The following is a 26,740-nucleotide window of genomic DNA, read 5'->3' on the forward strand; positions in this document are numbered from 1 at the left end:
AGGCAATTAATATAAATATTTTTAAAAATGGAAAAAGTAACTATTAAAACAGCATTGTAAACACTTCGAACCATTTAGAAGTGTACACACACACACACACAGTACATCACCCACCCTTAGAAGATCCTGCCACAACAGCCAAGTTAGTGGCCAAAGGCCTGTCTGAACAAAATAGTATTTGCCTGCCGCTAAAAAGAAATCAGAGAGGGGGCCAGCCTAGCCTCCCATGGAAGAGAGTTCAGCAATCTGGGAGCAGCCACGAATAAGATTCTCTCTTGTGTCCTCACCAAAAATGCCTATGAAGGTAGTGGGACCAAGAGAAAACCCTCCCTGGAAGATCTCAAAGCTCAGGCAGTCTCATAGGGCGACAAGCTCCTTCAGATAGCCTGGACCCAACCCACATGGAAACTCTGGGACTATTGTGATCTGGTCAGATGTATAGTCACATATTGTGCCCAAGAAACAAAGGGAAGGTCCCTTGCCCACTAGACAAACAGAAGGTACTCTCATGAAGTCAGTTCAAGGCTCCCTGCTGACTTATTTATACCAACAAAGTCGAGAGAACAACCTAGTGAACGTACACCCTGATGGCATACTGGAATTGCTTGGAAGACATTACAGGTTATTTTTCTGTGGAATATGTGCCCATTAGCAGTTAGTAATATTCTGGTTTTTCCAGTATGATAAGCTGTCCAGGATGGTTAAGGACTTTCAGCCCTTCTATGATCTCTGGACTACAGCATCGGACTGGCTTCGCTGGGCTGACAGCTGGATGAATGATCCTCTGTCTGCAATTGATGCAGAACAGCTGGAGAAGAATGTCAACGAGTCCTTTAAGACAATGCACAAGTGTGTGAAACAGTTCAAGGATATTCCAGGTAGCTACAGAGCCTTGAAATGTCATTTTTTAAAAAAGCAAACAGATTCAGAAATGGGATCAACTGAAATTAATATTGGGGAAATGAGAAATGGAGAGAAATCAAAACTGACAGATTTAGCATCCCTTGCAACCATTTCAGAAATTGTAAAGATATAGTAGAACTGCAAACTTTCTCTAAAATTATATTTACAATGGCTTCATATTAACACTGTAAAATATTCTGTAGTGGGGGAATCTTGTTTCTTTTCTTGACTTGTATTTTATTCTAAACAATTAATTCTGTTCTAAGTGCTGCAGTGAATCAACCTTAACAGAGGAGGAGTTGAAGGAATATGTATGAGTGAAGGTGACTCATTCAAAGCAGAAGGATTAAAAATACACAGTTGTGTAATAGAGCAAGTCTTCCAGAATTGGCTTTTCTTATATCACAATGTTCTGATCTTGTCAAAGACAGTGCTGGGGTGTTAGTCCTTCATTGCAAGAATAAATGGAGGCTACACACCCGTACATCACAGTTTGCTAAATTTAATCATTTAAAAGCAGATGGACTGTATTCATTGTTGCTCTAGTACAGGGATGTCCAACAGGTTGATCGTGATCTACTGGTAGATCCCCAGGAGGTTTTGGTAGATCATGCTGGGTCCCTTTCCTTAGCATTGTCAAAATCGCCCCCTTGCCCCGCCCTCCATTGTTGCACAATTTGCAGAATGGAAGATGGAGTTCACTCAGTGATTTGTTGGTGAGTGACTGTTCCTCTTTCTGCCCCAAAACCTTAAAAAATGGGGCTTTCCTCCTCCCTAAAAAAAGGTCAACAACATTGACTTGAACATCCTCCCATGAGGGTAGATCACTGCCAGTTTTTAATTTTGTAAGTAGACCGCAGTCTCTTGGGAGTTAGCCACCCCTGCCTTGTAGAAGCACAGTGGAACTTCCTTGCCTCTTCTCCCCACTTCTTCAAATCTGGAATGTCGGGAGAACCCCCAGAACAGCATGTAGGGGGAGGAGAGGGGAGATTGGGTAAACATGAATGCTTGCTCTGACAAATGTTGACTACAAACCATTATCTCCTATTCTTTGCAGAGCTTGTACCTTTCCTATAACTTAAAAGGGAGCAAATACATGTATTAAAGAAAATATTATGGTATTGATTCAAACGTGCAAATAAGGATCAAATTATGGGCAACATACATCCGCCTTTGGATAGTGTAACATTGTGTTGCCCAGTACCCTTTCCCTAAAGCAAACAATTTAGTCTTGTGTTTCTGCACACAATGGCTGATATGTTTGTCATAGTCAGAGCAGACCCATTGAAACAAGTGGACTTAAGTAACTTACATCTGTTTATTTCAATGAGTCTGTTCTGATATCACACAGTGTTTCTGATTTGCACTATATTATGTAACCTTAGAACTGTTGATTGATGGTACATTTATTTATATTTTGTTAAGCATGCCAGGAAGTTGCAGTGGAAATCCGTGGCAAGATTGAGGAATTCAGACCATACATACCCCTGATTCAAGGTCTACGCAATCCTGGTATGCGCAACCGTCATTGGGAGATGCTTTCTGAAGAGATCAAAATCAATGTGAGGCCGAAGGCCAATTTGACGTTTGCACGCTGTCTGGAGATGAAGCTTCAGGATCACATCGAGATCATAGCCAAAATAGCTGAGATTGCAGGGAAGGAATACTCAATTGAGCATGTAAGGAGACCATTCTGTCTGACCTTCCTTGCGGTGTCATCCTTTATGCTGCAGTGTTTTCTGTAGATGAATGCTTATCTTCTGATTGTTCCTCATATCCAGGGATTTTAACATTTGCCCTAAATATTTCTGAAAATGTCTAACAAAAGCACTAGTCAGCTAAAAATAATGTTTTTTTAAAAAATAGGTAGACTTTCTGAATGTGCTAGCAAAATAGGTACTTCTTAATTTGGCATGATGTTTGGAATGTATGGGAGATCTGGAGAATGCTAGATAACTTGAGCTTGGAAGGAACTCGTTGGCAATTACTCCTATACCTGTCTGTCTGTGTATTATCCCAAACGAGTTTTCTGATGGAAAGTAATTTCCACGTCCTTTGTTTGTTCTCTCCATAGCTAGCCTCAGTCTGTTACCATGATCATTAACCTCCATTAACTTTTCACTAGTTGCCACTTTAAGGTAACAAGTGTTTTGCAAAGTCTGTTCAATATGGACTAAAGATTTATTGCTTCTCATTTCCCAGGCCTTGGATAAGATGGAGCACGAATGGGAATACATCCTCTTCAATGTAGTTCCCTATAAAGAAACAGAAACATTTATTCTGAAGAGTCCTGATGAAGCTTCTCAGCTGCTGGATGACCACATTGTTATGACTCAAAGCATGTCCTTCTCGCCATTTAAGAAGCCATTTGAGGAAAGGATCAACACTTGGGAAAATAAGCTAAAGATGACGCAGGTAATAATTTTCTAGATTCTTTTGTGCGCTTGAAAGTGGAATCTGATATAACAGAGGGGATACTCCAGTTTAGCTGTGAGAATGATAATAGGCTGAGGACAATTTTGTATATATACCTCCAATACATGCTCGGAGATCAGACCCTGTTGACATGGGAGCTCTGTGTACAGTTTATAGTTTACACAGAGCTTTGGATCAGATTCTGACTTTAATGAGACTGGATAGCCACAATGCTTCACTTCTTTCAGTAATTTAAAGAGAATTTTTCATCCTGTGAAAATTTGGTACTTTTTTTTATAAACAACAAATTATGCCCTTGCATATTTAATCACTCTATTGACCAGGTTCACCCTGAAGAGCCTGATTTTGTAAGGTGTTACTGGTAATTGCTAGGTCTCACCATTAGGCATATGAGTAGATTAGGGCCAAACTAGACATAATGGTGGTGGAGCTGTACGTCAGAGAACTGTAGTTCTGGCCCAAAGACATGTTCAAATGAATGCCACCCTTTAATGGCTTTCAGAGTTTCCTTTTGTTCCACTGAGGCTTCAAGATAAGACATAACCAGATGAAAGGGTTTAAAACCCATTTCAGGTGTAAAAGTGAAGAAGCAGGAGGGTTCAGCGCCTCTCTTCCACCTACCCTCCATGCTGCACTCACACACACAATTATAAGAATTTTGCTGGTGTAGTTTCATCTTTGAACTCATTCTGGTTTGGGGGCGGGGAGAGAAGCACCTTCCTCCCATCCATCCCTAATGTGCTTTAAATTGTGTGCACACACCCGCACTTAACGGCAATTTGATGGCAGATCTTACACTCAAATATCTTAAATAAGTCTTTTGGTTACTGATGGAAGCAAGCAGGTCTTTTGCAATGAACAGGTAATAATAGTACAGTACTTTTATTGGTGAAGTGTTTTGACAAAGCAGAACATGTGCTTTTATGTTATCATTCTTTTGCTTTATTAATGGGCATTAGCCATCCTTATGCGCTTGAACCAGAGTCTGCAGAGTATGTTCTGATTGCCTCGGGATGAGAAAGGGATGGAACCCAAGGCTGTAAGGAATCAGGTGACAAGCTTGCTCTGATGTGATCATGTGTGCGCTGTGTGTGGATTTGGATGTGGAATTGTGCCTGGCCTTCCCTTCTTTTTTACTCCTTTTACTGATATGGGATTTCCACATGTGAAGGCATTGAGATTTTTTTTACTGAAGAAGAAAAACCTCCCCACAGAGTAGTAATTTCAGGCATTGTAATAAAATGTTTCTATCTTGGTAGTTAAGGCATATTAGGGGGACAGAAAATGGAGAAAATGGAGACTATGAAGGGACATATAAACCATCCTCAGTTTACTAAAACTGCTACAGCGATTCATTGCTACAAGAAGAATGGGCAACAGGATAAGAGGCAAAGGGGTTAAGTTGTATATCCATCATATTGGGGTTGAAGGCAGAGATACACTACTATGAATGTTTAGGACTCAGATGCCCTTCACCTCAGTCTCAGAAAGCTTCGGCACACATTTATATTTCTGTATGGCTTCTTGACCGTCCACACAAGTCTCAGTGCTGCCTGCTTTGAAGAAGACACTTCATTACACACCTGTCTGCCCACGAAATCTGAAGAGCAGAGAGCAAAGTAATTTCTGAACCTCCAGCCTGTCTCTGAGAGAGATTGTATGCCTGCCAGTACCAATGAGACTGGAAGAGCGCAGAACATCTTTAATCAGGTGTCTAGGAAGTGGTGTTTTGAATCTGGCTAAGCCACAACACTTCAAAAAATGTTTTTAAAATAAACAAACACCAGGACGTTCTGCAAGCAATTACTTCAGCTGTTCATAGAGAACATTCTATCACTCGGACCATTAACTAATTTAATGTGAGCCGGATCGGACTTCTGGAGCCTAACTGTTCCACATTTAGCCCAAATTGAGAAGTGTTATTCTCCCTGAATAATAAATGCTAATTTCACTGGGAGTGTGAAAAGCAAGCATAAATTGGCTCACAGTTTTGCGTGGCTCCTAAGAAGGGACACTTGGCACATTCAAAAACAGTGCCTACTTGTTGTTGTTTTCTCTACCAAACGACCCCCTCCTCTTGAGGGTTTTAAAGGGATATGTGGGTGATCCATTAGTCTAGTTAACCAAATGTGACTCATTCCTTGCTATGTGTTCAAGGAATAGCCATTGTTTTCTCAGCTAAGGACATTATTTAAAGGGCTTCTGTTTGTCTGGGGCCTTACTAACTGTTCAGCACTGTGCCCCAGTTCATACATGCAAAATTTCTCCATGCAGAGTGCCCTGTTTCCTGCAACCACAGTGCTATTTTTTATAGAAAAAGAGGTCCTGGAACTCAGCATGAACACCTCCCCCATTCTCTTACAATGGCAATGCCATCCACCTAAGAGGTGCTGGAATTCAGTTCCTGTGAGTTAACCCTAAAAAATTCCTGTGCAGCCACATAGATGATGTAACATATGGACTGGATTCCTTGCATGATTTCTCCTCCACCTGAGGGAGAGAAATCACAGGAGCAGGGGCTCAGCTCAAGCAGGCCTCAGAACTGGGCAGCCGATTCATTCCCTAAATGTATGAACTGTGGCAATGAAATGCATCCCTTAGATCGAGAGTTCAAAATTAAGATTTTCTTGAATTTTATATTCATGATAGAAGTAAGATTCATAAAAACAATGAGAAAGGATCTATGGCAGTAGCCCCCGATCTAAATTGATTGCTTAATTCAGTTTTTGCAGTTGAGGCTCATTTTTTCACTTTCATCTAAATGATACAACTCAAATTATTTTTTCCACTGTCATTGTGCTATTTATAGGAAGAATCAATACAAATCCATGATCATTTTTATCATCACCAAAACTCATGAAGTTAAAAATTATGTAAACTATCATTTTTCCAAAGAAGTTTCCCATATCTCCCAAAATGTAGCAGAAATTCTGTATGTTTAATAAAGGGCAACTAATTCATAATAACCATAACCAACCTAGCCTTATTTATTGATGCTTGAATTGTGTGACCATCATCATGATTCTGGTTTTTATGCACGATGATCCTTGCATGGAGCAACCCATTCTCTAGTAGGTTCTGATGCTTGAGTACATTTTGTTATCTGGAATGGCTGAGTTAGCATTGCCTATCACTTCTGGGAAAAGATACCCCTATCACCATAGAAAGCCTTCTTTCAAACTGGCAATTATTAAGCAACACATCTCATGGATTCTATTTGTCACTAGGAGATCTCAAACCATCATATTAACATTGCTGTTTTAATGTTATTCCCACGAAAGTAAATACATAAGCTCATTTTAAAAGTCCAGTAGTATTTCTTGTAGAAAAAGGACCTGAGTACTGTCATGTAGCTTCTTACTAGTATTATAGTGTATAAGAATTTAACAACATCTTGGCTTCAGTGGGATTTAAACAGCAAAAGTGCTGCAAAAGAATTGTAGCCAAAATCCCTTTATTATAGCTACAACTTTTGATATTTGTTGTCAGCTGTTGAAAGTACTATCATCATGAGTGGACATGTTGCAGTTATTGTTCGAATACTTGGCACACACACAAAATGGAGCTAAATTGCACCTTCCATTGGTTTTTGCATCTTTTTATGTTTTGCCGTGCTCTGTTGTAAATATTTGGATTACATTCCAAATATTTTATGTAAATGTTGTAAGTTGAATATGCAACTCAGCTTTCTTCTTGCATGATATGTATCTGAAAAAATGCTTAACACCAAAATATGACTCCTTCCCTGTATGGCTTTGCAGTGTATGCATTACCACTGAGTTTCTGGAAGAGACGTTTACTAATACACCAGACCAGTTGTATCTGTCTTAAACACACTCACTAGGGTGAAAGTCTCTTTGAATATAGTCTCTTTGAATATAATGGGCTGGATTCAACTAACACAATGGCTAGCACAATGGGGCTTCCCTCCTCTCCTCTCATGCCCCCCGTCAGGCACAATTCTGTCTCCAATGCTAAATAGATTTTACATTGATGCTTATCAATATGAAGCTGTTGGGAGTGGTCCTTAGGTGTTATGGAGAATGGTGCCATCAGTACTCTGAGGGCATGCAGCTCCACATCTCCATGATATTTGAATCGGGAGAGGCTGTGCAAGTGCTAGATTGTTGCCTTAATGCAGTGGTGGACTGGATGAGACCCAATAAAACTGAGTTTAAACCCTGGGAAGACGGAGTTTTTGTGTGGATGGTGGTTCCTGTGTCCAGAATATAGGCTACTTGCCTGTTCTGGGTGAAGCTGCACTCCCTCTAAAGGAGCCAAAATGTAGTGTGGAGGTACATCTGGATGCATCTTTCTCATTAGAGGCCCAAGTAACCTGCGGCTATGAGTGCCTTTTACTAGCTTCATCTGGTAGACCAGCAACAGCTGAAGTGAGATAACTCGGCCCCTGTAGTGCATGCTCTGGTAACCTTGAGAGTGGATTACAACAATGCCCTCTATGTGAGGCTGCTCTTGAGCCTGGTCTGGAAGCTCTAGCTTGTGTAGAATGCAGGAGCTAAACTACTGATGGAGGCAGATAGCCAACAGCATGTGACACCTCTGTACTGGCTGCCCATATGCTACTGGACTAGGTTCAAGGCTGTTGCGTTGATCTGCAAAGCCCTGAACAACTTTGGCTCAAGATACCATAAGGACCATCTGAGCCCTTATATCCCAGCTCAATCACTGAGATCATCTAGAGTTAACCCCTGTGTAACTGAGGCCTGATTGGCCTCAACTAGACTTGAATCTGCCCAAGGATCATTCTGGAGAGTTGCAGTTTTCTTTCTTTTTCATATTAGGACATTTACTGTGATACCAATGGAGCAGGCAATAGCTTGAATACTTCAGACTGCAAAGAAAATCCAGCTACTCTAATATTTGTAATATTAACATGTATAATTTGTAGACTCTTCCCCTAGAGATCTTCAATTTGAGCCCAGATGGAACCAATTCTTTTAGGTGGTAATCCTATACCAGGCACCCCCAAACTCAGCCCTCCAGATGTTTTGGGACTACAAATCCCATCATCCCTGACCACTGGTCCTGTTAGCTAGGGATGATGGGAGTTGTAGTCCCAAAACATCTGGAGGGCCGAGTTTGGGGGTGCCTGCCCTATACTTATTTACTTGGGAGTCAGTTCAATTTAATTCAGTGGGAATTAAATCTGAGTAAATATGTATTGGTGTGCCTATTGGTGTGCTTTTCCTGATGTGCATGCATTCCTGTCAGGATGTCTTGGAAGAATGGCTGACATGCCAGCGTTCCTGGTTGTATTTAGAGCCCATTTTCAGCTCGGAAGACATCAACAGACAATTGCCAGTGGAAAGCAAGCGCTACCAAACTATGGAGAGGTCATGGAAAAAAATCATGAAAAATGCTGATGAGAACAGAGAGGTGAGGTTATGTCAATGCTTGGCTACAAAACACAGAGTCTATTACATTTTTAAAAGTTGCTCATCTTTGCTTCTGTATGTTCCTGCAACTCATCTATTCAGGTGCCAGCAGAATTAACAGTTGTTGGTCATGCTGTTCCCAGGTGATTAATGTGTGTCCTGATCCCAGGCTGCTGGAAAAGCTGCGGGAATGTAATAAGCTTCTTGACCTGGTGCAGAAAGGTCTAAGTGAATACTTGGAGACCAAGAGAGGAGCTTTCCCAAGGTAATTCTGTTACCTGAGGCTGAACTTCAACAGTATGCAGCAAAGGGACAACAGGTCTTGGAGCCATTAATTTCTGCAGATCCACTCTGAGTAGGACTTGCATTTGATAAAATCCATATGTTAGAATTCAGGAAATGTCCAGGGGGAGAATATGGACCCTATGGTGTGTGTTTTTGAGGGTCTGGTGCACCCAGGTTCTTTCAGGGAGAAAATGGCCTCAGTCACCCAATACCAGCCACTAGCAAAGTGATTTTACTCTGAAGTAAGTGTTTTAGGATTATGGTCAAAGTTTTAAATATCATTTTCAGCATTTAATCTTGGAGTGCTTTCATTGGCAGAAAAGCTAGAAACCCGGAACAAAACACCAGTCTTCTTTCTTTGCAGATTTTACTTCCTTTCTGATGATGAGCTGTTAGAAATACTATCTCAGACCAAAGACCCCACAGCTGTGCAGCCTCATCTCCGCAAGTGTTTTGAGAATATTGCTCGGGTAAATAAAAGCCGTCCACTTTGGGGGTCCTGCTTATACTGTGAAGAGTCAGGGAGGAAGGGAGCGAACAGGTTCTGCTATGCTAGCATGATTATAGCAACAGCTGGTATTTAGCTAGATACATGAAAGAAGTCAGTTACAAGTCTGCATGCTTCAGTTTGCTCTGTGTGTGTGTGTGTGTGAGAGAGAGAGAGAGAGAGAGAGAGGAGAGAGAGAGTTTTCTCAGTGGATAATAGCCATGCAATCACCACAGGTTGCAAACTAGGTGCCCATCTCAGAGGAGACCACAAACTGAATTACACAAACAAAGGTGTAGCAATGTAGTTTGTTTTGAGTTTGCCCACTGATTTTAGAAGGCTTAAAACATACCCAGTTCTGTGCCAGTCTCTTCTTTTTGGTACCTATGCCCCTTCTTTTTCAGGCTGAATGAGATTAATAAGGAGGCATATTACCATACTGCGTCGTCTCTTCCTGGTAGATGTAGAGAATACTTATGTGACCTTTTAATCCAGCACCTTTAACTAGCAAAGTGCTTATATGTTGAAATATATGCCTTTGTATATGAATCAACATCTAGTAAGTTAATGAACATTTGCAGAGTGAGCTTCAAGGGGTTTGAATTTAGGGTAGTGAAGTTGACTGTAATATATATATATATATGCTTTTAATCCCACACAACAGTGAATCTACAGCCTTGTGCAAAGTAGGGGATGGAGGGTAGTTCTCCTACTTGGCTTCTCATGCTGTGCTTCCTCTCACTAGCTGCACTTTCAGGAAGATCTCCAAATTACACACATGTATTCTGCAGAAGGGGAAGAAGTAAAACTTTTCTCTCCCATTTATCCTACTGGCAATGTGGAAGACTGGTTGCTGGAAGTTGAGAGGATCATGAGGGCCAGTGTGCGGGACAACATTGAAAGGTCCATCAAGGTTTATCCAAAGGTAAGTGTCTTGCATAGAACTATGTAAATTTCACTTAAGAAATGGAACTTGTTTGTAGGTTTGGGATGCTTCATCTTAAAAACCAATGGACAGCAATCTCTGCTGACGGATGTTTGAAATATATTTCTAATAATCCTCTGGTTTTCCATCTGTATGCTTGGATCTTAATGGTGCATATAACTGCATTCCTACTTGTGTCTTGTAGTCTACTTTGGGATCACCATTCTTTCATCATCTAGATTATTCTTGGAATGCATTATCCTGATAGGGATTGCAGAAGTGCAGTCAACAACCATTTTGTGTGGGGGTTCTGTTCCATGCCCCCATGTGGTGGCGGAGTGCATATAAGTGCCCCCTGTTCTGTTCTGCCCTGCCCCTGTTCCACCCCCGTTCTGCCCTTTTAGTGACCTTTTCGGGTCATTTCCAGGTTCAACGCTGTGAGCACATGTGCGATCGCACATCAATCGGACTCATGTTCATCGGTTGTTGCCTGTAAGCCAAATAATTGGCACAGTAGGCAGTCTGTACCCTAACTTACGCATTGGATTTTTTAAACCTGGTGACAATATTTTGGAAACAATGGAATATGTAAGGCCAGGGCTTTTTTTCTGGAAAAAGAGGTGCCAGGATTTGGGAAGCTTCTGCTAAAGAGAATTCCATGGTTGATGGTGTCTTTTGTCTTACCTTGGCTCACATATGGAAAAACTCAAAAAGCAGCATAGCCGAGCTCAGAGGGTATAGCAGGGCATAGAGTAGGACAGGGTGATCTAGGGCTGGAACTTTGGTCAGAAGCAGCTACTATGCTTAAAACAGTGATGAAACGGGGGGGGGGGGATTCTCCATTGTATTTAATATTAAGGCCATATGTTTTTAATAAAGACACCACGGACTACATGGGTCTTAGATTGGCCAGGCCAGGTGACCATTGCTGGATGTCAGACGTTCTGGACAAAAGAAGTGTCAGAGGCCCTGGAAGCTGGAGATTTGGCCACCAGGTTGTTTCCACAGCTAAGTGCTCAGGTAAAAATGTCACTTCATTGTGTAACTTACTCAGTTGCTTCTGCACTGAAACCCTTCTTTTTATATCACCTAGTTGGCCAAGGCTGGGGACCCTTTTTCAGCCTGATGGCAACATTTCTTTGTGGGGAACCTTCCAGGGGTTGCATGTCAGTGGTGGGTGGGCCAGAAACTTGTCCTATGCATTAGCTTCGCCCCCCCCCCAAGAGATCATAAAAAAGATGAGATCATAAAGACGAAGATCAAGACAGTGCCCACCAGCCCTTGCTTCACTGCTATCACAGAATTGTAGGGTTGGAAGGGACCCTGAGATTCATTCTAGTCCAACCTCCTGCAATGCAGGAATCTCAACTAAAGCAGCCATAACAGATGGCCATCCAATCTCTGCTTAAAAACCTTCGAGGAAGGAGAGTCCAATGCTTCTCATGGGAGTCTGTTGCTGAACAGCTCTTACTGCCAGAAAGTCCTTCCTGGTGTTTAGTCAAAATCTCCCTTCTTGTAACTTGAACCCATTGGTTCGGGTCCTCCCCTCTGGAGCACAAGAAAACAAGCTTGTGGCAGCCCTTCAGATATTTGAAGATGGCCACCATACCTCCTCTCAGTCTCCTCATTAGCAGGCTAAACGTACCCAACTCCCTCAACCATTCCTCATCAGACTTGGTTTCCAGACACTTGATCACTTTGGTTGCCTTCCTCAGCACATGTTCCCGCTTGTCAATAACCTTCTTAAATTGTGGCACTCAGAACTAGACACAGTACTCCAAGTGGGGTCTGACCAAGGCAGAATAGAGTGGTACTGTTTCTTCTCCTCCCTTCACAAAATGTAACTTGTGAGGAAGGCGGAGAAGTGGCTTTTCTTTTTCTCCAGTTTTCTTACACACTTCAGTACATTGCTAACTATAGAATGCCAAGTAGATACGAGATATTTCTCCAAGGCATGGCCTGACTTGTTATGCTTTCCTTGCACAGCTGAGCGACCTAGTAGCACTTGTGCGAGGGAAGCTGTCTCGGATGCAGCGGGGAGTGTTATCAGCTCTCATTGTGATTGAAGTTCATGCCAAGGATGTGGCAGCTAGACTTGTTGAGGAGAATGTCAGCAGTGAGAATGATTTCGAGTGGATTTCCCAGCTCAGGTGAGACATTTCCTAGAATCTGTTATCGCTGTTTTTGGGTAGTGAGACAGATCCCTGTCTTCAGCTACTGTGAGGTACATGAACTAGGCAGGGCACCCTGAAGCACACAGCCTTAGAGAAAGAATAATCACAAAGGTCTGAAAAGGATCGTCTGACTATTATTGTATCATTCTACTTAGGGGTTATTCCAACCCAACAACACTCCCTTCCAAAACAAATTCACATTTATCTTTCTTCTCTTGTGCTTTTTGCTAGTTGCTGAAAGGTGTTTTGCACTTAACCTTTTTTGTGGCTGTGGGAAATTTCTGTTAAATCTACTGTTTTTTCTGCATAGATAACATTATTTTCTGCATACACTAACATTACTCATTAAATGTCCAGTTTTTCAATAATGACCGCTCCCCACATAAAATGGGGGGGCGCCTTTTGCATGGTCACGTGCAGCCCCTCAGATCCCAGTGCAGCTCCTGGTAGTTCAAGCTGGCTTCATCCTGCCCAAGCTGGATACCGGAGGTCTCCGCCTACCCCAATCCTGTCTGGGGAGGTGTTGCCAGGGGATTGGCCAGGTAAGGGGAGGGACCGCCCTGCCCACACGACAGAAGGTGACTCTTACCTGTGAAGCGGCAGTCAGTTCCAGAGCTTTTTCAATAATATGCAGGTGGAACATGCAACGTTATAAAAGAATATGCATTGTTTAGCGTGAACAAAATACAACCAAATAAACAGGACTGCAGTGTTTAAACTGATGGTATAAGAATCCCTTTGTTAGCTCTTGCAGTTCTCTTCCTATATCATTTTGCATTTAACTTTTCTTTAACATTAGGTACTACTGGACAAGAGATGATTTGTATATCCGGGCAGTGAACGCTGAATTTATCTATGGCTATGAATACTTGGGCAACAGTGGGCGCCTGGTGATTACACCTCTCACTGACAGGTATCATAACTTATTAGACTAAAAAACAACAACTTGTCTCCATAATCTTGAATGAATAAATCACTCTTTGAGAGCTGAATCAAGGGGCAACTCTGCTAGTGTAGCATCTGCATTGTGGGTTAATTGTAGTTTCTGAGTCATCTTCAAAGGTAGTCCTACATAGAGTACATTGCAGTACTCCAAGCAAGGCCAGGTAGCAAGAGTGTGCTCAGACAAAGCCCAAGACCTAACATGGAAGCTCCTAAAAACCAGATACATATGGAGTCAGTAGGAAACTGGGCCTAGCTTAGAGTCTGGGTGAGCAATAATCACTTTTGCATGTATTTCTGACACAGACTGTTCAGCAAAAACTACACAGGGTGTATCTGCTTGACCTATGGTGACATAGAATCTACCGTATTTTTCGCCCTATAGGACGCACTTTTCCCCCTCCAAAAATGAAGGGGAAATGTGTGTGCGTCCTATGGGGCGAATGCAGGCTCCTTGGCTTCAGCGATAGCAACGCGAAACCTCCGAAGCCTGCGCTCCGGAGGCTTCGCGTTGCTTTCACTGAAGCCAGGAGAGCCTGCTCTTTGAGGCTGGCAGTGGGGGAAAGCAGAGCTTCCCCCCACCGCCAGCCCCACAAGCTGGGTCGAAAAGCCCACAGGAGCCGCGCGCTCTTTAAAGGGTGCGCGGCTTCTGCAGGCTTTTCTATGAGGTGGGGGAATTCTTGGGGCTCTTGGGGCTTTTCCCCAAGGAGGGAGAAGGGACTCAGTGGCCGTTTCAGTCCCTTCTCCCTCCTGGTCGAAAAGCCCGCAGGAGTCGCGCACGGCTCCTGTGGGCTTTTGCGGGAGGTGGGGGAATTCCGCCACCTCCCGCAAAAGCAGGGAGAAGGTCTTGGAGTAGCACACAGGCTGCGTGCAGCCTGTCCGCTGCTCCCAGAACTGTGGGGGGGGGTCATATTTTTTTCCCTTGATTTCCCCCCCTGAAAACTAGGTGCGCCCTATGGGCCGGTGCGCCCTATAGGGCAAAAAATACGGTATATTATTCACACAGCTCTTGTGTCTGCATATGCCAAATATGGTGAAGTGTTTAGGAACAGATTCCACATGTGTCTTAGAGAAACTATGTTTAAAGTGCATAACTTTCTTTTAAAAAGCTTTTTATTTAGTTGACCAATGCATGTATGCATGTGGTTGGTTGTTGTTGGTTTTTTTAAAAAAAGTTGACAGTGTAGTACAGTGGTACCTCGGTTTAAGAACAGTCCTGTTTACAAACGATTAGGTTGACGAACTCCGCAAAACTGGAAGTAGTGACCCAGTTTGCGAACTTTACCTTGGTCTAAGAATGGAATCCAAACAGTGGAAGCACTGGCAGCGGGAGGTCTCATTAGGGAAAGTGTGCCTTGGTTTAAGAATGGTTTCGGTTTAAGAACAGACTTCCAGAATGGATTAAGTTTGTAAACCGAGGTACCACTGTAATCGGTTGCATGCATGGAAGATGGATTGCATTTCTGCAGGCTGAACAAGGATATAGCCGTTCAGTTCTCAATAATGGTAACAGAAGCAGTTTAATCAAGTGGTCCTCCATGGATAATATTGAATGATGGTTATTTATCATTAAACAGTATGGTTAAAGCAGCTCTCTGAGAATAATAACATATGATCTATGTCTTCTTTTTAAAAATTCTTATTCCTTTTGAGTACCATTATTGATTATTGATGCTTTAGCAGAGCAAGGGATGGGATAGCAAATGAATGTGTTGAAGTGCTAATATAATTGTTCTCAGGAGGTTTCAACCAGAGCTCACTTGTTCTAGCTATTATTGATCATCATATTAAGGTCATAAAGCATATTTAGATCAGAAAACCTAGTGAGTCCCTTTAAAAATATTTTTCTTGCAGCATGTCATTTTGAAGTATTGAAATCCACCCCGGGTATACCTTTTATTGCAGAACACACAGAGAAGTAGACTTAGGATGCAGTCCATCTAGTTTACTGTCACCTTCTTGGTGGTAAACAATCTTCCCAGTTTTCAGCCACTGGCTATATACAGGATTGTATTCAAGTACTGTAACTTTTATTTAGAATAGACTCATTGAAATTTATGAACCTAAGTTAGTCATGGTCATTAATTTATATAGGTCTGCTCTGGATAAAAGCTAGTTGTAAACAACCCACAGTTTTCTGTAGACCAAAAGCACCTGCATCAATCAATCAATCAATCAATCAATCCTAAGAAAGCCAACTGAATCTTTAAAAGGGTGTGTACTTTTTAACCCTAGTCAGTGTTAAAGTGTTGCGGCCCTATGTGGTTTTTAAAACAAAACTTAGAGAAGCAGATAAATTACATTCTTCTGACATACCACACATATGTCACAATTTATTTCAGGACATTTCACACACACACCCAAGACACATTTGAATTGGGCTGGTTTACAACATAGCCAAAAAACTGTACAAGATTGCTCTTCATTACAGTTTTGGTTTGTTAGTTTTAAAAAGCTGTCTGTGGCTCAGTTTGCATTTAGCACTAAACCTGATCATGCCTTAGCACATATGCACAGGCTTCCAGGAGGAGAGGGAGGAGATTGTGACTGCTTTGTTCCTTCTCCAATCTCACTGTGACTCTGCTACTCTGGCAAAGTCATGGTTTGCCTTAGCTTGTCATATGAACTCAGAGCTGTGGTTTGTTTCTCTCCAGGCAAGCAAAGACCTGTAACCAATATGTGCTCTTGGTTTACAGCTCATAGTTTGTCTGGAGGAGACAAATCATGAGCCAAAAGGCTCCCCCAAATTCACCCATTAATTTTTTTAAATATTACATTAAAGAAAATACTGACCACTCCCATGGATCCTCTTCTGTGTTTTCAAAATGTTTTGTGATTCTCTCAAGATCCCCAATATTTGTCCTTTTGTTGTTGTTGTTTTTTTAAAAAAATTGGTCACATTCACTTTTATACTTTGGGCATGCCCACCATGAGATGTAGGCCCCAGAGGGTTTGCCTGAAAAAGGTGAGCCCACCCCTTTCATAGTGTTCTGATCTTCCCTCATAGTATACTATGATTTGATAATAAACTGCATTCTTCTTAATATATTAACATAATGAGCTACTTGGTAATGTTTATAAATGAATAATATTTTTTTCATTGTGTGGCATTTGACTAGATGAACCCTTCCAGCCTTAAAATTATTTGATTCTTTCTGATAGATGCTACTTGACACTAACTGGAGCATTGCACTTGAAATTTGGGGGCGCTCCTGCAGGACCAGCTGGAACAGGCAAAACAGAGACAACTAAAGATCTGGGGAAAGCTTTAGCTATCCAGACGGTTGTGTTTAATTGCTCTGATCAGCTTGATTTCATGGCAATGGGGAAATTCCTGAAAGGACTAGCCAGGTATTACAAAACAATGCCATATATGAATTTGCTACACAGGGGGGTGGATCATAACACGGCCACAAAATTATTGGTTTGGTGGACAATACATGAATCAGAATATTGTTGCATCCAATACATCCAAGCAGAGGTGAGTCTATGAGAACCCAGAACAAGTAGCTAGCCTAGTGATTATTTCCCTACTAGCAATCTCTATATATTGCCTGTTTGAGCATTCTGTAGAGATGTATTACTATATTTGGTTTGATAGAGTAAAAGAGAACCCAATAAACATTTAGATTGTGCTAATTTACATAGTTTAAAGTCCAGTCACCTTTGGAAGCTGGGCCCAATTTACATATTGTGACTGTCCCAAAGAGGACATGTAAAATAGTTGCACATGAAGGTTGGTATTAAATGGTAGGCAATTTGCATAGATTAACTTGCCACCAGTAACAGCCAGCATGGTGAGACAGAGCTACTCTCCCAACACCAGCATCTCTGCAGCTTGCCTGGAAGGCATTGGGGTAGTAGCAGCCCCAACCTCACTGCCAGCCCACTTTTCCATCCCAGTGCTGTCTAGATTGGCATAATCTCTTCAGGCCTTTTAAGACCAACTGATTTTTTGCTAGTAACTATTGGGTTCCTGATACTGTCTTCTCCTTATATGCTCAGTTCTGGAGCCTGGGCTTGCTTCGATGAGTTCAACCGCATTGACATTGAAGTGTTGTCTGTAGTTGCCCAGCAAATCACAACAATTCAGAAAGCTCAACAGCAGAGGGTAAGTTAAGGAAGTGAAGAGTGAAGGAATTTGGCTTCCTGAACCACACTTTTATTTCTCCAGTAGGTACTAGGAAATCACCAAGTGGGATATCATTATGCTCCACTTCATTGAAGGCAGAAAAAAATGCCACCACTCCTAAAGGCTTCCGTGTTGCCCCTCCTCTAGAGTGACACTTCATTTTTTCTGCCCTTGCTTGAAGCAGACCAAGCTGGTGCTCTTCTGACCTTTAATTGTTTGTTTGTGCATATAATTTGGTTGTTTTTCCCTTGTGTATGTGGTTCTTGGTTGTCTCCTGAAGTTTTTCTCCCCAGTGGGCTGTTTTTTCGTGGGGGTTTGAGTGATTTCTGAGATGCTATTTAAAGCTTGTTGTTTTTCCTGCCTACGTATTGGCAGATTTAGGGGGTTCTCCTCCTTTATATTGGCAGTACCATAATCATTTAATAGAATGCATATTTTAAATGTCAGATGATTTTACTTTTATTACTTTCTTTGACAGGTAGTCCTTTGGAGACCTTTTTTAATATGAATATTTTTCTAATAGAATATTGAACTGGAAAATTCTGCTTCCCTAATTAAGAGAAAAGGAAGCTTTCAAGGCTCCTATTAGTCCCTTCTGCCACTTAACTGGCAGTTTGGTGTAGGAGTTTTGGGCGCTGCACAGGTTTTCATAGCATGGCAAAACCCTGCTACTACACAGAGGTTTGAATAGTTTTCACCTAGCTGAAGAAACTTCTTTTCAAAGTTAATTGGCTGGTTTCAATACATTCAGAAGGGTCGTTACTTGCATTCTCTGGTGCTTGTTATGTAAGCTGTTCTCTTCAGATTGTGGGCTACAGAGTAGGTATCTCTGTGCTGGTGTTCTAGTTCTGCCTTAAGTATGTTGGTATAAAAATATTATCCAGTGTTTGTTTTCTTTGCTGTTCAAGTAGAAATTTGTTGTTTAAGTAGGTGAACATATGACAAGCCTCAAGACAATTGTGGAGGCTCTCCAACATGGAACCCACTGGTGGGTTCTACTGTATTTCTTTTATTTATTTACGCAATTTATAGTCAGAGAGGCATAGCTAACTGGTTACAAAGACTTGAAGGCAGAAAAAAAAATCATTGCTCCTAAAGGCTTTTGTGCTGCCCCTCCCCTGGAGTGATAGTTTGCCCTTCCAGCCAGACCATATAACAGACATCCTAGAAAGAAACTAATAGCATGACAGACTCCAGACACCAGGAGTAGCCATCCATAATATAAGAAATGTAAACAATGCCAGTGAAGGGTGGGCCTTGGTGATGTCCTAGTGCCTCCTTAGAAACACCTTTCAGGTCAATACCATAGGCACCATGACACCAGCAAATGACATGTTCCAAAGTTACCCCTAGTTATCCTAGGGTGGGAGCTGGCAAATTAATGATGAGGAAGAGACTTCCGGGTTAGCGCCATCGGCAATGGCGGAGTTCCTCTGACCGGGAGGAACCCGCTCCGTGAAAATCGGGTCTTGCCGCCGCGGCGAAGGCGGAGACCCTTTAAAAATCCCAGGCGGAGGAAGCCTGGGAACGTGGGATTCGGCTGACACCAGGAGCGCCTCCCCTACTCGCAGGGAAACCCTTTTTCGGGGATCCGAAGCGACGTGGGGTGAGCGGCGCAGTGTTTTGAATCGACTGCTACTTTTACGGAGTGAAGCCGCACAGCTGTTGCCGGAGAGCGCTGACTTTTTCCTGTGGACAATCACAAGTACCCGTGAGTAAAACGGAAAATTGGATTAAGAAACATTTTAATTTGGCACTGAAGCGGGAAGGTTCTAAACAGGAAGTCCGCCTTCCGCTTTTTGTAAATAGACTGAAGCAAAAATTTGCAAGCTAAAGTCCGGAAAGTCACATATAAAGGACTAAATTTCCTTCAGTTATAACCATCAAAACCCCTCTTGGAAGCAGGAGAAAAGGGGGGAATTTTGATTGTTCAAGCCTGCAGGAGAGAGAGTAAAGAAAGATAAATTTTCAGCGTCTCAAACCTGGGAACGGGGTGTCAGAGACAGAAATTCTTGGGGAAGTTCATTGACTGTGAATGGAACGTCTTTTGACAGATAGTTAAAAAAAGAGAAACAAGCTGATTCCAATGTTGCCTTTTCCGATCAAAAGATACAAAATATATGAAAAATGAAAGTAATTTTCCTTTGTTGGACCTGCTTTCAAAAGATGGATACAAATAGAAATTGTCTCCTCTAGAGGGAGCTTGTTAAATTGTTGCTGGAGTCGATCTGGGGATTTCACAGCTGCGAGATTAGGATCGTGAGACCAGACTCTGGCCTTGAATAAAAATGTGTTTAGAAGAAGTTTTGGTGCTTGCTTTTTGCAAGACAAGCGCTTTGTTGGAGCAGATGCATGAGAAGATGGATTTGATGACTGTTGCAGTCAAAAACTTTGGACAAACGGCGAATACCCATATAGAAACTATTCAGGAACCAACTCAGGAACTTGTTTTGACAGGGCAAGTGCAAGTGCAGAAGATAATGGAGGAGGTCGCTGTTGAACCTCAAGTAACACAAATGGAGAGACCCGAGGCCCTGCAGGAGCATAAGCCGCTGTTCTTGAAGATTAAATCTGGAGTGGGCCAGGGGGGGGTCTGGAGTTGTGGGGGCTTTTAATTTTGGAGGGTCTTTGAAACATGCTTTTAAATACTTTCTGGACTATAGTGCTGAGTGTGGGGAATGGGACTGTGGGGAATGGGCTGATCTGCTGAGGGGAGATGGAGATATTTTTGGGTCGGAGTCTCCCCGAGACCTATTCCTCAATGAGAAAGGAAAGAAACTAAGAAAAAGATCAACAGAAGACAAGGTAAAGTGCAGGTATAAACAAGAAGAAGATCTGCAGAAGGGGCATGGAAGAGACTTAAGAGCCTCGGACACAAGAGCACCAGGTTGATGGACTAGATGGAATGGACAGTGAGGACTGACATAACCCGAGACCAGGAAGAAGAGACGTTGGATGAAGATTGGAAGAAAGTGTTTTAAAAAAATATAAAAAATTATTTTGAGAATTAGTGTAAAATTAATGAGTATTAGGAAAAATGTTGGAATGAAACTATTTGGCTTTAGTAGAAATGATATAAGGAGTTATGTATAAATAAATATTAAGTTTTAAGCTTTAAGGTATTTTATGGTAAGATAAGGTTAAAATAAATTAAGGTAAATTGAATGACAGAACACAGTGAAAGATAGCAAGGATTTGCTGAGTGAATTAATATGTTAGACCGTTAAGATCTTAACAAAAATTGAGAAAGATGGAAAGAATTTGGTGAAACAATTAACTAAACTAGAATACAAAAAGGGAGGTGTGAGGAGGTCGAGGAAACAAGCAAATGAAAGATAAAGATATGGAGTATTGGATGTGTGTTTTTTATTGTTGTATTGTTGTATTGGTTTTATGTTTTTTATTTTCCTTTTTTATGTATCGAAATGTATGTCTTGTTGAATTTTTTGTTGTTTTTTTTCTTTTTTCTGTAATTTCTAAATTTCTAATAAATATATATATAAAAAAACAAATTAATGATGAGGAATTAATTTCTGGAGGATATGCCTTCCAAATGCATCCTCCAAGGAAGCATGCAAGTCCATCTTATAACTCTCTGTGAAAGAATTTGGAGTAGCCCAAGTTGCCACCTGACACACCTCTAGAATAATAATAATAATAATAATAAATTTTATTTATATCCCGCCCTCCCCAGCCGAGCCGGGCTCAGGGCGGCTAACAACAATCAAATAAACAATCAAATAATCACACATTCTAAAAATATTTCATTATAAAAATTAGTTAAAATCAAATTGATGGCAACCGATTAAGCAAAATTCTGTGCAGGTTGCCAGAGGAGGGAGTCAGGCTGCGCAGTGGATGCAAATGCAGCCAAAGCCACTGCAGGGTAGAATGAGCAACCGTGTCTTGGGAAGAACCAAGTTCAGGGAAGTGCAAATCTAAGGGAGGGATGTCATTGTGTGTCCAACTGAATTCTAAATGAATCTGGTCCTGTCTGCAAACCGATGAGTGGGTAGTGTGCATCTTTGGACCAGCCCAGTGAGGACATTTGACTGGATTTGTAGGGTTAGATTTATCTGTTTTGACACAAAAAGGATTTTGTTCCATCTGGAATTGAAGATATTTGCTTACCAGCAAGTTACTCACTATGATAATGTTTTACTGGGTCCAGGTAGATCGCTTCATGTTTGAAGGAGCTGAAATTGCACTGGTTCCATCTTGTGCAGTCTTCATCACAATGAACCCTGGCTATGCCGGACGCACTGAGCTACCAGATAACTTAAAGGTAACTAAACACTGCTGGACTTGGCCACACTCAGTGCAAATATGAACAACTGTCTCTTACTTAACTATAATGCTATAAGATGACATCTACGTTCTGACTATCTTAGGATGCAGTTCTAAGGTTAGGGGAAGGGGCAGGAACAAAAGGCAGTTCAATGACCACATCCAAAAATGAGGCAATCTTGCAGTCCTTTGTCTATTTCCAGATTTAATTCCCACCTTCTGTACATTTCCCCTCTCTAATGGAGCAAGATAGTGGAGGGAGAGATTGAGTCATGCTTAGAGGTATGTCTAAATTTGTCCCCAGTTTGGGGGTGTATCAGGGGACCAGGAGAGAGTTGGATCCTTCAAATCTCAGCTGTTTCCTGGTCTTCCTCAGGCACACCTCTTAATCTCTCCCAATATATCTCAATTTTGTCTATACTGACATTGCAGCTCAAACACTGGTTGGACCAGGGTGTTAGTGGCTTTGGTGTTGGGGGCAGGAGCTGACATCAGATCTTCCTCTCTGATGTTGGAGCTCTGTGTCTGACATTGGAGAGGAATATCTGATATATTCCGTCATATATAGAGGAATCCATCCTTTATTTGTAGGCATAAATGGGATGGGAGTATCCCAACCCCTAGAATGTATTGCTTTGAAGGGAGAAAATCTCTTCCAATTTCAAAGCATAGGTAAATTTGGTGAAAGAGATTTCATTCCACTCCCACAAAGTTAGGAAAATCACTTAAATTCACGTTGGCAAGGGAGACTGTTTTTGAATGCTACTAAGTCTGATCATGCAATAAGATGTTATATTATCCCCCAAATAGTTGGAAATGCCTCCTCAGAAATCTCAAACATTAAAAAAGATCTCAGCTGCAACTGGCAAATTTCATAAATTCTGTCTTCTGTGTTCAATTACAAAGGGTTGCTGCCACTTGGGTTGATAACCTCTTTTGTGCAGATTGCTTTTAATTTGCTTACCATCCATAAGCACAGATTGCTAAGAGTGTATATATGTGGAGCCTTCCCTCTTCATGGTGACTGTATGCCTTCCAGGCTCTTTTTCGTCCTGTGGCTATGATGGTTCCAGATTACTCTATGATTGCTGAGATTTCTCTGTATTCATTTGGCTTCAATGAAGCCAAAGTTCTGGCAAAGAAGATCACTACCACCTTTAAATTGTCTTCTGAACAACTCAGTTCCCAGGTCAGTATTTTTGAGCCATCCAGCCTTCCTAGTGTAGGAGGAATCTTTAAAGTTCCATTAGAGTACATCCTGTAGCTCAGAATTGTTGCTGATTCTGATATCTTGGAGCACCATATTCTCTTCTCACTTTCATTGCTATCTCCGTGGCTGTCCTTTATCCATTTTGATCCTCCTTAGCTCAAGTTTTTGTGCAATCATACCAATGTTATCGCTCATGCCCTGGTTTCGTTTTCAGTTGCTACCAAGGAATTGCTTTATGAGGACAGAAGAACTAAAGAGGATTGCTGCAGTATCGAATACCCTTCTTCATAACAGTACTCTCTGCCTCTCTACTCTTTGTCTTTTACCTTTGTTCAGAATGAAAGTATTTAAGCCTAGGCCTAGCTATGTAAAGATTCTCCCTCTTTTTGTTTTCTTAGGAAAGAGGCTGGGCTGCAAGTAGAGAAGGAGATTGGCAGATTGTTCCCTTCTCTTGTCTAACTGATTAGATGCTTGCCATTCCATTTCAGTGCCTATTTCCACTATTGTCATTTCCCATATCTCTGCTGCAGGATCACTATGACTTTGGAATGAGAGCTGTGAAGACAGTCATTTCAGCGGCTGGCAATCTCAAAAGAGAAAATCCAACAATGGACGAGGCAAGTTCAAGTAGTCCCACTTCAAATGGCTCCATATGCAGTGTTGCATGAGGATGACTAGAATACCGTATTTTTTGCTCTATAAGACTCACTTTTTCCCTCCTAAAAAGTAAGGGGAAATGTGTGTGCGTCTTATGGAGCGAATGCAGGCTGCACAGCTATCCCAGAAGCCAGAACAGCAAGAGGGATTGCTGCTTTCACTGCACAGTGATCCCTCTTGCTGTTCTGGCTTCTGAGATTCAGAATTTTTTTTTTCTTGTTTTCCTCCTCCAAAAACTAGGTGCGTCTTGTGGTCTGGTGCGTCTTATAGAGCGAAAAATACGGTAGTTAAGAGCCACTTTTCTGGTTACATTCTGGACATGTGTTGCTCATCTGGTGGGGCAGAGTGTTGGGAATAACTTCCCAGCAGGGGCATAGAACATCATGTTGGTGAAGGCTGTGCTAAGACTAAACTTTGTTTAAAATTTTGTTCTGCTCTGTCTGTACCTAATCTGCAAAGATTTGTACATTAAAATGTGCAACAATTCCATTTGGAGCTCGATCTTGTAACTTTTATTTAGCTTATTTTAATTTTTTCATTAAAAAATTAAGATTGTTGATAACATTCTTTCAGCAACCTCAGTGAAACTCCACCACCACCACCACCACCACATTTTTTCATCTTAGCTGAAGATGTCTGGAACAAGAAAAGTAAACACAATTGAAAAGAACAGTCCTAATTGCAATCATCGGTCTGTCAAAGTACAAAGATTAGTAGCTCTGTAGAATAATCAATTAAAGGCTGGGCATGGAGATCCAAGAAAAGAGGAAGAATCTTTACTAATATACTTTTCTTGCTTGCAGGAGCTGATTTGCCTAAGGGCCATCAAGGATGTCAATGTTCCTAAATTCCTGCAGGATGACCTGAAGCTTTTCAATGGTATAATTTCTGATCTGTTTCCCAAGATCAAAGAGGAACCTATTGACTATGGCATCCTGGAGGAAGCAATTCACAGATACTGTCTTAAAGACAACTTGAAAGATGTTGATGGTAAGTGAAAAAGTAACACACTGCTTCTGTGGAGTTTTCTTGTGAACTTTGGAAATTTGGCACCACAGCAGTGGATTATAATTTGTTCTTCAGCAATCGTAGTGCACAGATCATTATATGAGGATGGGGTTTTAAGTGCCTGGATGGAACCTATCTGGGAATCCCATGTTCTTCACCTCAAGTTGTGTGGAAGAAAGGCAGGATACAAATGCCATAATTAAATAACAGCAATGCTTTACTTGTCTGTTCAGAATTAAGTCCCACTGGGTTCAGTGGAGCTTACTCCAAAGTAAGTGGATATAGGATTGCAGCCTCAATAAATAAATCTGTCTTTCCATTCATTTTTAACCTCTGCTCTGATGTTGTTCTCAGAGCATTAAAAATGGAAATTAAGTAGATCAGGCCCAAAAATTCTTAAAGCAAAATATTCACAGCAGCGAGGAAAATGTCATTTGTTTATTTTTAAAGCATCTGTATACCATTTAACATTTTAAATTCTTACCAGGAAAAGTACAAACCCCAAATCTATGCTCATTTTGTTCCCAATTGCATTTGTTATCTAGATTTTTTGGTGTGTGTGTTTTTACTGTTTTCTAACACTCTGGCAGAATACTGTACAATCTAAGTAGGACGGTAAACTTGGAATAATAATAATAATAATAATAATAATAATAATAATAATAATAATAATAATAATAATAATAATTTATTATTTATACCCCGCCCATCTGGCTGAGTTTCCCCAGCCACTCTGGGCGGCTCCCAATCAGTGTTAAAAACAGTACAGCGTTACATATTAAAAACTTCCCTGAACAGGGCTGCCTTAAGATGTCTTCTGAATGTCAGGTAATTATTTATCTCTTTGACATCTGATGGGAGGGCGTTCCACAGGGCGGGCGCCACTACCGAGAAGGCCCTCTGTCTGGTTCCCTGTAGCCTGGAACTTAGTGTATATTTAATATTTATTATTATTTTTCATTCTGCTACATGCTTTAACCTAAAATAGCTCCTGGAGCAAAGAATATTTAAAATAACAATAATAAAAATTAATAAAGCTTTAGAACATTAAAATTAGATCAAATAATAATTCCAAGTTCAGTCTAAAATACCAGGCAGATAAAATGGTTTTTCACCTAATGCCAAGAAGGGAGAGAATTACAAAGTTGATGTGCCGTAAGTGAAAATGTGCTTTTATTTACATGTATACTATATCACTCTCTGGATTCTAAAATGTGTGATAGCTATGAAAGGATTGAGTGAGTAAGAGTAGCATTGTAGGCTGTGCTGACATCTTTCTCAAGATAGCTAAGGAACAAACTGGTGTGTGCCTTCAATGGTGCTTTGGGGGCTTATAGCATCCACACAGTTTCGTATCCATAGACCTGCAGGCCTGTGAAAGCAACTGTGAGGCATTCCCATTCTGGATCTTTTTCTTCCAGGGTTTGTGATGAAGTGCATCCAGCTATATGAAACTACTGTGGTACGTCATGGTCTCATGCTGGTGGGGCCCACAGGCTCAGGAAAAACTAAGGTAAGAACTGCCAGAGATGCCTGGTGTTGCTGTCAACAGATGAAAGGGAAATAGCACTAAGATGGTTTGTCCAGCACTTACACCATAGGAGGAGCATTTCCAGCCTTTGTGCTTGGCTTAATGTGGTTCGAGATACTGTTCTGAGACAGAAAAATCCCTTCTTGCCAAGTACAGTAGCAGCCTGCATAGAAGAGCTTTGAAATAAGAACACTAGGATTAAAACTGATATACTGATCTTATGTGTACTCTGGAAGAGCCTCATGAAGGCAAGCATGGGTGACTTTGAGCCTGCACAGCTTTGCTGGGATTTCTGCAGTGCGATGTTTGCAGATATTACATCAACTTTCCAAAAGAATGAAGGCCATTCCCTCCCTCTGTTTTTGTG

The 26,740-nt window shown here is 41.4% G+C and overlaps 1 protein-coding gene across 1 annotated transcript in view; it reads left to right on the top strand.

Annotated features, from left to right (window-relative positions):
- DNAH1 (dynein axonemal heavy chain 1) overlaps positions 1 to 26,740 on the top strand; it is a 114,556-nt gene that overhangs the window by 36,945 nt on the left and 50,871 nt on the right. Inside the window, exons 19-35 of the mRNA XM_081185195.1 lie at positions 680 to 878; positions 2,329 to 2,582; positions 3,106 to 3,318; positions 8,572 to 8,736; positions 8,879 to 9,000; positions 9,385 to 9,490; positions 10,253 to 10,432; positions 11,312 to 11,452; positions 12,419 to 12,582; positions 13,406 to 13,519; positions 16,711 to 16,899; positions 17,554 to 17,659; positions 21,852 to 21,965; positions 23,007 to 23,156; positions 23,708 to 23,794; positions 24,638 to 24,824; positions 26,264 to 26,355. Coding sequence (XP_081041321.1) covers positions 680 to 878; positions 2,329 to 2,582; positions 3,106 to 3,318; positions 8,572 to 8,736; positions 8,879 to 9,000; positions 9,385 to 9,490; positions 10,253 to 10,432; positions 11,312 to 11,452; positions 12,419 to 12,582; positions 13,406 to 13,519; positions 16,711 to 16,899; positions 17,554 to 17,659; positions 21,852 to 21,965; positions 23,007 to 23,156; positions 23,708 to 23,794; positions 24,638 to 24,824; positions 26,264 to 26,355 — 2,583 coding nt within the window. The remainder of the gene's footprint in view (positions 1 to 679; positions 879 to 2,328; positions 2,583 to 3,105; positions 3,319 to 8,571; positions 8,737 to 8,878; positions 9,001 to 9,384; positions 9,491 to 10,252; positions 10,433 to 11,311; positions 11,453 to 12,418; positions 12,583 to 13,405; positions 13,520 to 16,710; positions 16,900 to 17,553; positions 17,660 to 21,851; positions 21,966 to 23,006; positions 23,157 to 23,707; positions 23,795 to 24,637; positions 24,825 to 26,263; positions 26,356 to 26,740) is intronic.

Source organism: Podarcis bocagei (genome assembly GCF_964188305.1).
Source record: "Podarcis bocagei genome assembly, chromosome: 2".
Classification (NCBI taxonomy): domain Eukaryota; kingdom Metazoa; phylum Chordata; class Lepidosauria; order Squamata; family Lacertidae; genus Podarcis; species Podarcis bocagei.